The sequence below is a fragment of the Mus caroli genome, chromosome 1 (assembly GCF_900094665.2).
Source record: "Mus caroli chromosome 1, CAROLI_EIJ_v1.1, whole genome shotgun sequence".
In the NCBI taxonomy this organism is placed as follows: domain Eukaryota; kingdom Metazoa; phylum Chordata; class Mammalia; order Rodentia; family Muridae; genus Mus; species Mus caroli.
The window spans coordinates 129735917-129749515 of NC_034570.1; the positions used below are offsets into that span (position 1 = coordinate 129735917).

At 38.3% G+C, this 13599-nt stretch overlaps 1 protein-coding gene and 1 pseudogene across 5 annotated transcripts in view; one reads left to right on the forward strand and one right to left on the reverse strand.

Annotated features, from left to right (window-relative positions):
- The window catches only part of Ptprc (protein tyrosine phosphatase receptor type C), a 113114-nt gene extending 109907 nt beyond the window's left edge, over positions 1 to 3207 (reverse strand). For 3 of the 5 annotated variants that reach the window (XM_029476882.1, XM_029476881.1, XM_029476880.1), the window contains exons 1-2: positions 3116 to 3205; positions 2923 to 3034 (exon numbers count right to left, since the gene is read on the reverse strand). In XM_029476882.1, the coding sequence (XP_029332742.1) occupies positions 2923 to 2995 (73 nt within the window). In that variant the 5' untranslated portion in view covers positions 2996 to 3034; positions 3116 to 3205. Of the gene's footprint in view, positions 1 to 2922; positions 3035 to 3115 lie in introns of all 5 variants that reach the window. The other 2 variants (XM_029476879.1, XM_029476883.1) reach the window with 1 other exon arrangement.
- An 8589-nt stretch (positions 3208 to 11796) lies between these two features.
- LOC110296095 lies at positions 11797 to 12475 on the forward strand (annotated as a pseudogene).
- The last annotated feature ends 1124 nt before the right edge of the window (positions 12476 to 13599 follow it).

Sequence of the window (13599 nt, forward strand, 5' to 3'; positions counted from 1 at the left end):
ATTAGTATGGAGGCGTGAAATAAGCTCAAGGACACAGAGAGGGTAATCAATCTAGACCAAAGGAAAATGAACCTGCCATTGGACATGTGTTCATAGACCCTCTGCTGTGAACAGGTGAGTGTGTGTATAGAGATCCAGTAGACACGAACATGATAGATGACCACAGTGTGTAAACAAGGCACTACATACATGTGTCATGTCTGCAAATTTGCATATAGGTATGCATGTGTGCTGTACTCTCTGCTTGTCACTTTTGGAAAAACACCAAATTGAATGGAGTAGGCAGCTGCCTACATGTCCCTACTCTGATCCTGTGTTCAGAGTGCCGAGCAAGACAGAAGGACTCCTGATTTCTAACCTGCCTTTGCTTTTCACTCACAAAGTACTTTTCAAATTCTAGCAATGACAAGGGTCACAGAAAACTGTTTAAAAGGAAAAAGTTAAAGTAGTAAGTCCCCACCCCCACAGCGTAGGCTCTCCAGTTATTTTTAAAGTATAATAGGAGTGCTTAGCAAATTTGACAAATAATTTGTACCAAAAGTTTGTGATGTGCAAGGCCAAGTACATATTTATTACTTGAGATGGTTTTAATGGTGATGGAAAAATGAAGAATTGTGCTCAGGAAACGAGTTCTCACTGTTCTGACTCAGAACCTAGCTCACTGCATGCTGCTCAGGGCCCAACTAAAGATGTTTCCAGCCATTAGGTGATGGGCTTGGTAGACAGGCCTATTGTTAAACTTTACTAGAGGTAGAAAACCTGAGCTCTATCGGTACTTTCTGTCCTATCATGCTGCCCTAGAATTACTTACAACTTTTAAACAAGCCTTCAGAGTCCAACTGACCTGGTAAAGAGGCACAAAGCAGTAAGATCAGGGACATTTTATACGTTGGGAACACAGCATCACAGTTGCCCTGGAAGACCTTAAATTTGACGTTGGTCTCATTTGGATTTCATAAGCTAAATAAAATGCTGGAGTGCTGTGTACTCTCCATGGATGCTTCATTAATGTTTTACTGTTCTAATTTATTTTTCTAAAGCATATAATAAAATGTTGCTCCCTGAAAGTGCATTTCCTGTAGATACCGCAGTAATTTATCACATGAAAAGAAAATGTAGGATCTGAGTCATTTTTTGCTTAATAAAGTACATAATTTAAAGCCTTAATATGTTCTCAACACTAAATAAAAATGTGTCTTGAAATGCTAAACACCATTTTCAAATACAAATGATCATGTGTGTGTTTCTAACAGTAAGTTTCTAACACACACTAAGGAAAACTGTCAGAATCCTATAGAAAAATATTTATCCTCAGTATTATATTAAGGTTGGTCTTTATAAAACCATTCTATCTGTTAGCAATTTATCAACTATCCTTTATCTATATATTGGTTAATAATCTATATTTTAGAATAAAGTATTTAGGAAAGTTGATTTAAAGGTTTCTAGAACCCTTTATGTACATTTTGATGGTGAATTCAAAGATGTTTCTTGTGCAAAAATATATCAATATCCTAATTTATAATTTGGGGGTGACTTGCTCTACAATCTGACGGTTCCTTAATGTTCTTTCACACCCATTTAAAGAAAATCGGAATATTGCCCTGAGTGGGGACTTACAGTGGAAACATGCCAATATATGATAAAATGTACAATCTTCAATTCTTCTCCATAATTCTCTTTACATTATAACAAAATCATAGAGGGCTCATGACATGGGAAGTAGTTGGTGCATTGTGACAAGCTTCTGTTGTGCTGTGTATTGTTTAAACTCATCTTATGCCAGATAAGCAAATTCGCAACTTACCTAAATGGATTTTCTTTTTTTTTTAAATCCATCTTTCCAATTAAAAAGCAAAACAAACTTATTGTGATAACATCCACAAACAAGTATCTGAGGCTGTATTTCTTTTCCAGGCCCTCAGACAACACAGAGCAGACATTAGCCAGCTTAGTACCGTGTGTTTCTTTTCAAATGAGAGGAGTAAACATCAGGAAAAAAATAAAATTGAGTCTGATAAGGTTAACTATTTTCCCCATTTAAAAGTATCTTAGATTAAACACTACAAGGAGAAATGCCATCTAGCTGTAACTTGATAATCAACTCACGTCTCAAGGAGAAACTACTCCAGAAATATTTATTGACCAGACCAGATATGTAAGAAAGACTGAAACTTCAGTAAGCAGTGCCTGCCTGGTCACCCTGTCCTGAAGGACACAGCATTTGTAGGAATTTTATGAACTATAACACACGTCTACCTTTTCAAGGCTGTACTCTGTACCCATCACCCAGGAAGGGCGGTGGCTCTACCAGAATTTCCACAGCAAATTCATAAGAAGCATTATCTCAGAACTAAAATGATTAATTCAAAACACATTCTGTGGTAAGACAACACGGAGAGTTTTTAAAGCACCTAATGTGCTCTTCAGCCTTTCTGTAGCCGAGCATTCAAAACCCTATTTTAATAATCATTAACATTTGAGGAAACAACCCTTCCTCTGAAGAGACTGGCTTACACACAAGCAAAGCTGTCTCGTGATTTTAAACCTTTCATATTTTGATCAAAAGCATTAAAAACTGACTTAATTAACAATTCCTCTAACCATAGCAGATGCAGGTTGGATCAATTGCTATAGCTACATTCCTGAACAGTTTCCAAATAAAGAGAGACAGAGAGTCAACTTTCCTATTAAAGTGTGATCTTCCCCAGAAACATTTATGTATTTTGAACAGAAGCAGTGTATGCTGCCCTCCACTAGGCCTTGTTTCTCTGAACAACGGCAAACTTGAACATGGAGTAGCGAATCTTCTTACTTTCAATATCCATCACACGCAACTTTTAAAAATAGCCATTTCAACCTAGCCTTTGCCACAAAATAAACAAAATACAAGGAAGTAAAAATGAATATGGGTGTACTTACCTGTGACAAAGACTTCTGTGTCCAGAAGGGCAAAGCCAAAGGCCAGAAGTTTAAGCCACAAACCCATGGTCATATCTGGAGATCAGCTGTGCCCCTAAGAAATAGGGTCTCCCTGAAAGGCAAAATAATGGTTATCTCTCTAGAACTTTGTCTCTGTAAAGCTAAGTCAAAACTAAAAGAAAAGAACGCATACTTTGCACTCAGTCTTATCAGATGGGGAGCAAGTTTCCGACTCTCTTACCCTAAGAACAAACCACTTGCTAGCTACATGCACTGCTAAATGGTGATGTCAGATTCGGTTTTACTAACTTCTCCAAAAATACTGTAAAGGGTCCTCTTTGCAGGAAGTAAAAAAAAAAAGGTCGTTCAAAGTCAGTGCAATGGCTTCTTACTTCCTTAATTCAAGTAATTATGCTGTTAGCAGTTCGTCTCAATTTTCCTCTAAAAGAAAACAGTTTTAAACTATATAAATATTGCTCCTTTTTAATATCTTTTTAAGGAAGCTTTATTCAAAAACAATACATCCCTCCCAAGTCATCAATAATTTTCTTACCCAAGATATGACAAGCTTCCACATGAGTATAACAACATAGGGGTTGGCAAGATAACACAGTGACTAAGCTGGTACGAGGCTCTGAAGTTCGTTGAAGACGACCAAGTGACCCAAACCAACTGTCTTTCTGCTTATGTCTGCCAACTCCTGTTATTTACCATAAAGAGCTCAGACTCAAATGGTATGCCTATTTCCTCAGTTATGTGGCTTTCCTATGCAAAACTACCTTCACTGGCTTTAAAGAGCCTCCCAATTTGTTTGTTCAGGGCTGCTGGTGGTGGTTTCATTGAGTTTCATGCAGGTATCTCCTTGAGCGGTGAAGTGAGAATCTCCTCTGTGCCTCAGTGAATTCTGCTTCAAGACAGGAGTGCCTCTACATTTGGGGTTGCTCTGTGCTATTTACCAATGAAAGAAGAGCAATGAAAACCAAGCCTTGTCTTTTACAAAGTTAACTTGTTTCTTTTGATCATAGACTTCCCCACCCCACCACACACATCCCTGATCAATTTCACATGTATATTGCATTTGCATTATTTCCCCCCATTCTCTCTTTTCCCCAGAAGCCCCCTATGTCCATATACACAGATTCATCTCTAATTCATAGCCATTTATTCTTTAACTTTTATTGCTACACACACACACCTACAAATAAACACATCCCTACACACAATACACTCCTACACACACACCCCTACACATTTACACACACACACACCTGAAGGTATAACCTACTGAGTTTGTTTAGTGGTGTGTGTGTGTGCATGTGTGTGTGTGTAGGTGTGTGTGTGAGGGTGTAGATGTGTAGATGTGTGTGTATGTGTCTGTGTTTGTGTGTACATAGGGTTGACTACCTGGTATCACATAACGAGTTAGGGAGCTCACCATGGGAAAGTCTAATTCTTATATTCAGCAGTCCTTAACTACCTTTCATGCTTCATCTTGAGTGGGGGCCTCTGAGATTTCCCTCATGAACTTTAGCATATCAACTGATCTTGTCACCATTAAGGTCTTGCTAAGGTAGTAAGCCATTTATTAAGGTTTCATGATGATACCCTTCCCGCATACCTAAAAGACACTATCTTGTAGCAGATGTCCTGATCCTCAGGCTTTTACACTCTTTCCACTCCTTCTTCTGTGAAGTTTTCTGAGCCTTGAGTAAGTTTCCTAAACCTTGTGTTACAGATGCATCAAATTGGGTTGGAAACCTCAAGGTCAGTCATTCTCTGTGTTTGACTGGGTGTGGCTTCCTATAATGGTCTCCATCTACTGCCAAAAGAAGCATCGGATGAAGACTGGATGAATGATGGTATTATCAGGAAGTTTGCCAATAAGAACATGCCTACAGTTTTTTAAAGGTCCCTGTGAATTCAACAGTACAATTAAATCGATCTAGCACTATTTTGCTATCTACTTGCATTTTAAAACAAAAGAATATACACATAACTTAGTGTTTGAAATATGTAGATAATGTATGGGAGACAAGTAGACACAGTGATTATAATCCCTAATTATGAAATACCATAGGGTCTTGTGCTTTCATGTGTGTGTCTGTGTATCTCTGTGTGTCTCTGTGTCTCTCTGTGTGTTTGTGTGGTGTACATGTGCTCATCCACCTGTGTACATTTGAAGGGAAAAAGGTAATGTTAGGTGTCTTCTTCTATCACTCTACACATAAATTTTTGAGTTAGGGTATCTCACTGAAGCTGTGCTCAACATTTAGGGTAGACTGTGTGATCAATGAAGCCCTGTCTCTGAGTCCCCAGGATTGGGGTTACACACATGCATAGTCACTTTTACATGGGTTCTGGAGTTCCAAACTCAGGTTCTCATGCCTGTACAGGCAAGCACCTTTCCCATTAAGCCATCTCTGCACCATCCTGCAGATACATTTTTGATGCTTAAAACTGTGTTTTCCTCTTACTTTGATTTCAAGGAACTGCAGGGTCAGACTTGCACATTCCCCTTTCTGTGCATGGAAAATAACCTTACAACTTAAATTCCAGGTAATAAAATTCTAAAGCCTCCAGGAATCATATTATTTCATATTTACCCAAACTTACAAATAGTATATATAAACTATGTCACTTGGACTGACAGTTCTCTCCACAAGATCCGTAGATTATCTGATAAATCTTCCAATAGAAGACAGGAGAGCCCTCCATTTGAACTGGTTAGGGTAGTCCATGTAACTCTCAAAATAATACAAGCTGTTTATTGCTGGGACCCTTGGTTGCCTCCCAGACAGTGAAAGTAAACCCAGATTGCTGAAGGTACCACACACTTTGGACATAGGGCTCAGATCTAATCTAAAAAGCTAGATCCAATCTGAAAGCTTCCTTCCTGTGGGCTAGCTTTCATTGTACCATCTGCCTTGGGAGGGAAGCAATAAATAGACCTGACTAGCCAGCTGTGGAAACTATGAACCACAATAATGAGCAACATGGCAAGATATCCCTAAAGGTGCAATAGTGGCACTCTTATCTGATAATATCAGCAACAGTCTAACTGAACTCAAAGTCCATTCAACAGGAGGGAAATTATGTATCATACTAAGAACCTTGCCAACCACCTGGAGCAAGGAAGGTCATCGCTCTCAGAGGAGAACCTATTACTACCACTTTTCTAGAGCAACATTAAGTCCTAGCTCCTGAATCCTAAAAACAAATCCTTATACCTATAGTTAAATGTAGCTCTTACCCCACCCCATCAGAAAAGCTTTTCTGTAAGAAATTGAAGTCATTATATATTATCAGCTGGTCATAGTGCAGAGATAAACTGATTTTGGGGAGCCCAGGCCCAGTAGATGCAATATCTCAAAAGAGGGGGGTAGAGAAATTGTAAGAGCCAGAGGACCAAAACATCTACTGTGAGACTGTCTACTAAAAAGGACAGGGAGGCTAGTTTCACGTGTCACATGACCTTTTTTTTTCCTGAGGAGATCCCACACATATACCTAACTAATCCAGATATAGATCCCACAACAGATTAAAGCACAGATACCACCAAAGTCCAAATTTGTGAGTTTTATTGGGATTACTTACAGGAAGAGAAAGGACTCAAAGAGAGTTTCATCACCAAAGCCCACCCCAGTATGGGTGACAGCTCACAAATCTTAGAACCTGGAGCACATTACACAGCCTTCAGTAAGATCTACAGTGCCCTTTCCAGGTGCCTTTGTTGATCTAAACCTTCTCTTCTGCTTCCTGCTTTTTCCAGGCAGCTGGTCTGGTCTGAGAGTCTTGTTTTTTGTTTATTCATTTTTAATGTATTCTTCTCTCATACAAACATCTTGACTGCAGTCTTCTCTCTGTCCATCAAGGTCTCCCAGCCTCCCTCACCCCCCATTTCCCATCTGATCTACTACTTCTTCATATCCCTTCAGAAAAGAGCAGGCTTCTCAAGGATATTTACCAAACTCAGCATAATAAGATGCACCAAGACTAGGCACAAACTCTCAGATAAAGGCTTGAAAGAGACAATGAGGTAGGAGGGAAATGGTCCCAAGAGCAGGCAAAAAAAATCAAATACATCTCCTACTTCCTCTGTTAGGAGCCCCACAAAAACCTCAAGCTAAACAACCACAACATGTATGCAGAGGACCTACAGTAGACCCATGCAGGCTCAGTGATTGACACTACAGTCTCTGTGAGCTCTATGAACCCTTCAAGTTTAGTTGATTCTGTGGTCAAAGTTCTCCTGATGTCCTTAGCTTCTCTGGCTCCTACAGCCCAACCTTAACCCCATTCCTTGGGGTTCCCCTACCTCCACTTAATGTTTGGCTGTGGGTCTTTGTATCTGCTCCCATCATCTGTCGGAGAAAGCTTTCTGAGAATCTCTTTTGCAGCTTGACTCAGCTGTGTCAGAGAAGGATTCAGCTTTGATAGCTTACTCTGGCAGGGAAGGGGCCTAGTGAATCTGATTTGTGTAACATATTTATTCCATTTGAAACTTTGGAGGTTTTTATCATAAATGTATGGGAAATTGACTTAATGATGATTTCCTCCGTCCTGGGGAGACACAAAATACACATATATACTCAAACCATATATGGATCCCACAGTAGATCATAGTATGGATACCACCAAAATCCAACTTTGGGAACCAATGCATTTGAAAGGGTTACTTACAGAAGCAGAAATGACTCAATGGCAGCTATACCACCAAAGCCCTAATCAGCATTGGTGACAGCTCATAAAAGCTGGAAACCAGGAACATACTGCCCAGCCCAGCAGAGAGCTCAACAGGTTAGAGAGTGTTCTTACTAAATGATTCCCATCTAAACATTTTCCAGGAAGCACTCCTGTCTCAGAGTCTTCTTTGCTGATTGGCTTGTATACTCTTGGAGAACAAATCTTAGTGAATCTGGTTAGTTTCAGAGACCTCTGGAAACTATTTTGAGTTGTTTACCTTACTGCTTAGGAAGCATCCCTGCTGCATGAAATGTGTCAATTTCAGAGCAAACTGTTACAATATACTCCAGCACTTCCTCTCTCTTACATTCTTCCTGGCCCTTTTTCCTCTTCAGCAATGACCCCTGGGGCTTGGAGGGGTGACTACAGATGTCTACCTGTGTTTGATTGAATAAGAATAGTTTGGTTCCCAGTGGTTCATGTATTTGAGTGCTTACTCATCAGGGAGTGGCACTGTGTGAAAAGAATTAAGAGGAGTGGCCTTGTTGGAGAAAGTGAGTCACTGGGGGGTGGGCTTTGAAGTTTCAAAAATCAGACTAATCCTAGAATCTCTCTCTGACACTTCAGATCAAGTTACAAGCTACAGCTCTCAACTGCTTCTTCACACTTGAATGCCTCCATGTTCCCTGTGATGGTAATAATGGACTAAATTTCTGAAACTGTAAACAAGGCCCCAGTTGAACACTTTGTTTTACAAGAGTTGTTTTAGTCATACTGTCTCTTCTCAACAATAGAACAGTGACTAAGAAACCACCCATGGCCAAGAAATAGGTCACCATGCCACAGAGCAGTCACGTGTTGAGGACCTTCACCATGGCTAGTTAACAGCAAAGATAACCAGATGGTAAGAGGCAAACACAAGAAGATAAGCAACAGAAGCCAATGTAATTTGGCACCATTAGAATCCTGGATACCCTAACATACCTGAAAAGGAAGATTCTGGCCTATCCAATCTCATGAAGATGATAGAGGCTTTTAAGGGGAATATAAATAATTCCCCTTAAAGAAATACAGGAAAACACAATCAAACAGGTGAATGAATTAAAAAAAATTAGGTCTAAGACCTGAAAATAGAAATAGAAACAATAAAAATATCATAAATAGTGGCAACCCTGGAGATGGAAAACCTACAAAAGAGGTGAAGAGCTATAGATCACCAACTTAATGTAAGAGGTAAAAGAGAAAATCTCAGGCATAGAAGATACCACAGAAGATATTAACAAAACAGTCAAAGAAAATACAAAATATAAAAAGCTCCTCACCCAAAACATCTAATACATCCAGGGCATAATGAAAAGAACAAACCTAAGAATAATAGGAATAGAAGAGAGTAGAGATTACCAGTTCAAGGGCCAGAAAACATCTTCAACAAAATTATAGAAGAAAACTTTCAAACCTAAAGAAAGAGATGGCCATAAACATATAAAAAGGCTACAGAACACAAATGCCAGAGATACTATACCCAGCAAAACTCTAAATCAACATAGATGGAAAAAAACCAAGGTATTCCATGATAAAAACAAATTTAAACAATATCTTTCCACTAATTCAGCCCTCCAGAAGATACCAGAACAAAATATTCAACACAAGGATGGAACAACACCCAAGAAAATACAAAAAATTAAACATTTCACAACAAACCCAAAAGAAGAGAAACATACACATATAATACTATCTCAAACAACAAGCACAAGAACTAACAAAACAATGGTCTTTAATATCTCTCAACAACATTGGATTCAATTGCCTAATTAAAAAACATAGAGAAACAGAGTGGAGATGTAAACAGGACCCAGCATTTTGCCGTGTACAAGAAACACACCTCAGTACAAAGACAGACACTACCTCAGAGTAAAAGGCTGGAAAAAAGTTTTCAAAGCAAATGGTCCCAAGAGACAAGCTGGAGTAGTTATTCTAACATCCAATAAAATAGACTTTCAACCAGAAAGTATCAAAATAGATGTGGAAGGTATTAAGACACTTAATACTCATCAAGGGAAAGTTCCACGAAGTTGAAGTCTCAATTCTGAACATTCAAGCACCAAATGCAAGGGCACTCATGTTCATAAGAGGAACTTTACTAAAGTTCAAAAATATATTGAGACTCACACAATAGCAGTAGGAGACTTCAACATCCCACTTTTACCAATGAACAGGTCAATGAAACAGAAACTAAACAGAGACATAGTGAAACTAATGGAAGTTATGGGCTAAATGGAATTAACAGTTATATAGAGTGAACATCTCATCCTAAAACAAAGGATATACCTTCTTCTCATCACCTCAGGGTACCTTCTCCAAAATTGACCAAATAAGTGGATACAAAACAAGCCCCAATACATAGATACAAGAAGAATTAAATAATCTCATGGATACCAGATTACCAAGGACTAAGGCTAGATCTCAATAACAACAAAACAACACAAAGCTCACATACTCATGGATACTGAATAATTCTCAATGACAAGTTGGTTAGGGAATAACTAAAGAAAGAAATTAAAGACTTTCTATAATTCAATAAAAATGAAAGCACAACATACTCAACCTTATAGGACACAATAAAAGCAGTGCTAAAAGGAAAATTCATAGCACTAAATACCTTCACAAAGAAACTGGAGAGATCCTACACTAGAAACTTAATAACACACCTGAAAGCTCTTAGAACAAAAAGAAGCAAACACATAATAGAGGAATAGATGGCAGGGAATAATCAAACTCCAACACCCCCTCACATTAAAGGTATTAGAGAAATCATGGAAACAGGGCATATACCTAAGAACAATTAAAGCAATATACAGCAAGCCAATAGCCAACATCAAATTAAATGGAGAAAACAATGCATTCTCCCTAAAAACATGGACAACTCTTTCCCTATCTATTCAATATAGTACTTGAAGTTCTAGCTAGAGCAATTAGACAATAAATGGAGATCAAGCAGATACAAATTGGAAAGGAAGAAGTCAAGGTATCACTATTTGCAGATGATGTGATACTAGACATAAGCAACCCCAAAAATTCTACCAGAGAACTTCTACAGCTGATAAACAAGTTCAGAAAAGCATCTGGATATACAATTAACTCAAACAAATCAGTAGCTGTCTGTTATACAAATGGCAAATGGGCTTAGAAAGAAATTATGACTTCACAATAGTCACAAATTATATAAAACATTTTGGTGTAATTCTAACCAAGCGCATGAAAGATCTGTATGACAGGAACTCCATGCCCCTGAAGAAAGAAATTGAAGAAAACCTTAGAAGCTGGAAAGATCTCCCATGCTCATGGGTTGATAGGATTAACATAGTAAAAATAGTCATCTTCCCAAAAGCAATCTACACATTCAATGCAATCTAACACAAATCTTCACAGACATGGAAAGAACAATTCTCAACTTCATATGGAAGAACAAAAAACACAAGATAATGAAAACAATTCTCTGGGGGTAATTGCCATCCCTGACCTCAAGCTGTGTTACAGAGCAATGGTGATAAAAATGCAAGGTATTGGTAAAGAGAGAGACAGGTTGATCAATGGAATAGAATTGAAGACCCAGAAATAAACCCACACGCCTATAGACACTTGAACTTTGACAAAGAAGCCAAAACCATACAGTGGGAAAGCGAAAGCATCTTTAACAAATGGTGCTAGTTTAACTGGCAATCTCCATGTATAAGAATACAAATTTATCCATATTTGTAGAAAGCTCAAGTCCAGGTGGATCAAGGCAAATGGATGGAACTAGAGAACATCATCCTGAGTGAGGTAACCCAGTCACAAAAGGGCATGCATGACAGGAGCCTATCATGGCTGTCCTCTGAGAGACTCTATCAGCAGCTGACTGAGACAGATGTAGATACCTACAGCCAACCACTGGACCTATGTCTGGGACCCCTATGGAAGAGTTAGGGAAAGGACTAAAGAAGCTGAAGTGCATTACAACCCCATAGGAAGACCAACAGCATCAACTATCCTGGACCCCTGAGAGCTCCCAGAGACTGAGCCACCAACCAAGAGCATACGTGGGCTAATTTGTGCCCTCCTGCACTTATATAGCAGAATACTACTTTGTCTTTACTCAGTGGGAGAGGATGCATTTAATTCTGTAGAAACTTGATGCCCCAGGGAAGGGGGATGTTGGTTGGGGTGAGGTTGGGTGGGTGGGGAGTGTGGGAGCACCACTTCAGAAGCAAAGGGGAGGGGGAAAAGAACTTAGGGAGGTAGAAGAGGAATGGGCAACATTTTGAATGTAAATAAAGAAAATAATTTAACAATAAAAAAAGAAGCAGGCAAGTTATCATGGAATAAATGATGCCAGTTGCAACACTTTAAGAAGCTATAGTCTCATATTAATGCTTTGGGAGTATTTGCAAACCCTACCTAAACACATCCTTCTATCCCTCCAAAACCATTTACCCAGAATCTTTTAGTACTTCTGTAATGCTGCCCCTTGCTCATCATGCCCCATCTGTGTTCCTCCTTACCTCTCAAGGAATGAATCAAGTCTTGCGGACCTCTTACTGGGCTTTCTTAAATATTATGCTACAGAACTTAACTAGAACACTCAGTGATATCAGTTCATAAAGCCAAAGCCATACCAAGGCCTGATGGTCTGCAATGGAGAAATAAATATGTCTGTGTTGAAGAATCTTTTGATGGAACTAATACCAGCAATGCTGTGCATGAAAGGCATAAGTTTGATATGATCAAAGATCAAATTTCAAAGTCATGGCATAGATTAAAAAACAAGAGAGATCTGAACAATACTCTACGTTTGAGAGTTACTACCCTGAAAAAAATAACTGGTCTCTAATTCTTAAATTCTTCTGAGGAATAAAAAACAATTGTTACATCATAATTCATTTTGTTTATCTCCACCGTGGTTTATTTTTAATGTTCTTGTTTTCAGGCTTTTCAGTAAAACATATTCACATGAATTTTGCATAATTTATTATGACATTTTTAATAAACTCTTTGATTTAAAATGTATTTTTAAATGTTTACACTGATGATTAGAATTATCATGGCATGACTTTTCAGCATGAAATATATTTTGAGAAATTACCTGAACGAATAAGGTTTTGATATAATATCAAGTACTTATACCGCATGCTTATACTGAAGAACTGTGTGGAATTTTGAAAAGCATCTAAGTAACACGTACTTAGTGTAAGTGATAGGAGACAGTAGTCCAGCTCAGCTCTAGTCATGTAAAGATTCAAGCTAGTTATTCAGTTACTTGAAGCAAATGAAATCTTTGATTCAGAGAAATCACTGTGGCGTCTTGAAATGCTGGACAATTGCCTTCAGTCTTCAGTTCATTCCCTGGGACAGACTGTCTAAGTGTGTCTAAATTAGTGTGTTGATTGGCACTTCACACCTAGCTTTGATAGATTCTGGAGGTTGCTCTAGATTTTGTGTTGAAACAATACACGTTGCCCTGTTATAATGGGAACACTAACAGCAGTTAGTGACTCGTTTATCAACTGCTTGAAAGTCTCCAACTTAGATGCTTTGGGGAAAAAAGTGGAGTTCCCTATGGTTTCCAATAGCACAGTGAACTGTGCACTGTTGCTGCACCTCTGTCTCCCTGATTTTATTTGCCTCATGATAGGAAACAGCAGAAAACTGAAACATCAAAGATAAAATTATATCCTATTTGTAGAATCAGATTTCTGTGGATTATAAACGAAACTGCAACTTTTAGGCAGTAAGTGTTTTAGAAAAGACAATAAAGTTATGAATAAAAGTTTAACATTTACACAAAAATCTTTTTTAGTATTTCTTTCCACATGAAGTAGTAGTTCAGATACAGTCTATGCTGTTTATTAAGATTGTTTTTAGCCTATGTAAATTCCTGTAAATTGGCAAATACCTGTGAATTTTAATATAAAAAGTAATCTTGAAGGTGATTTTAACTTTTTCAAAGATTGCAAA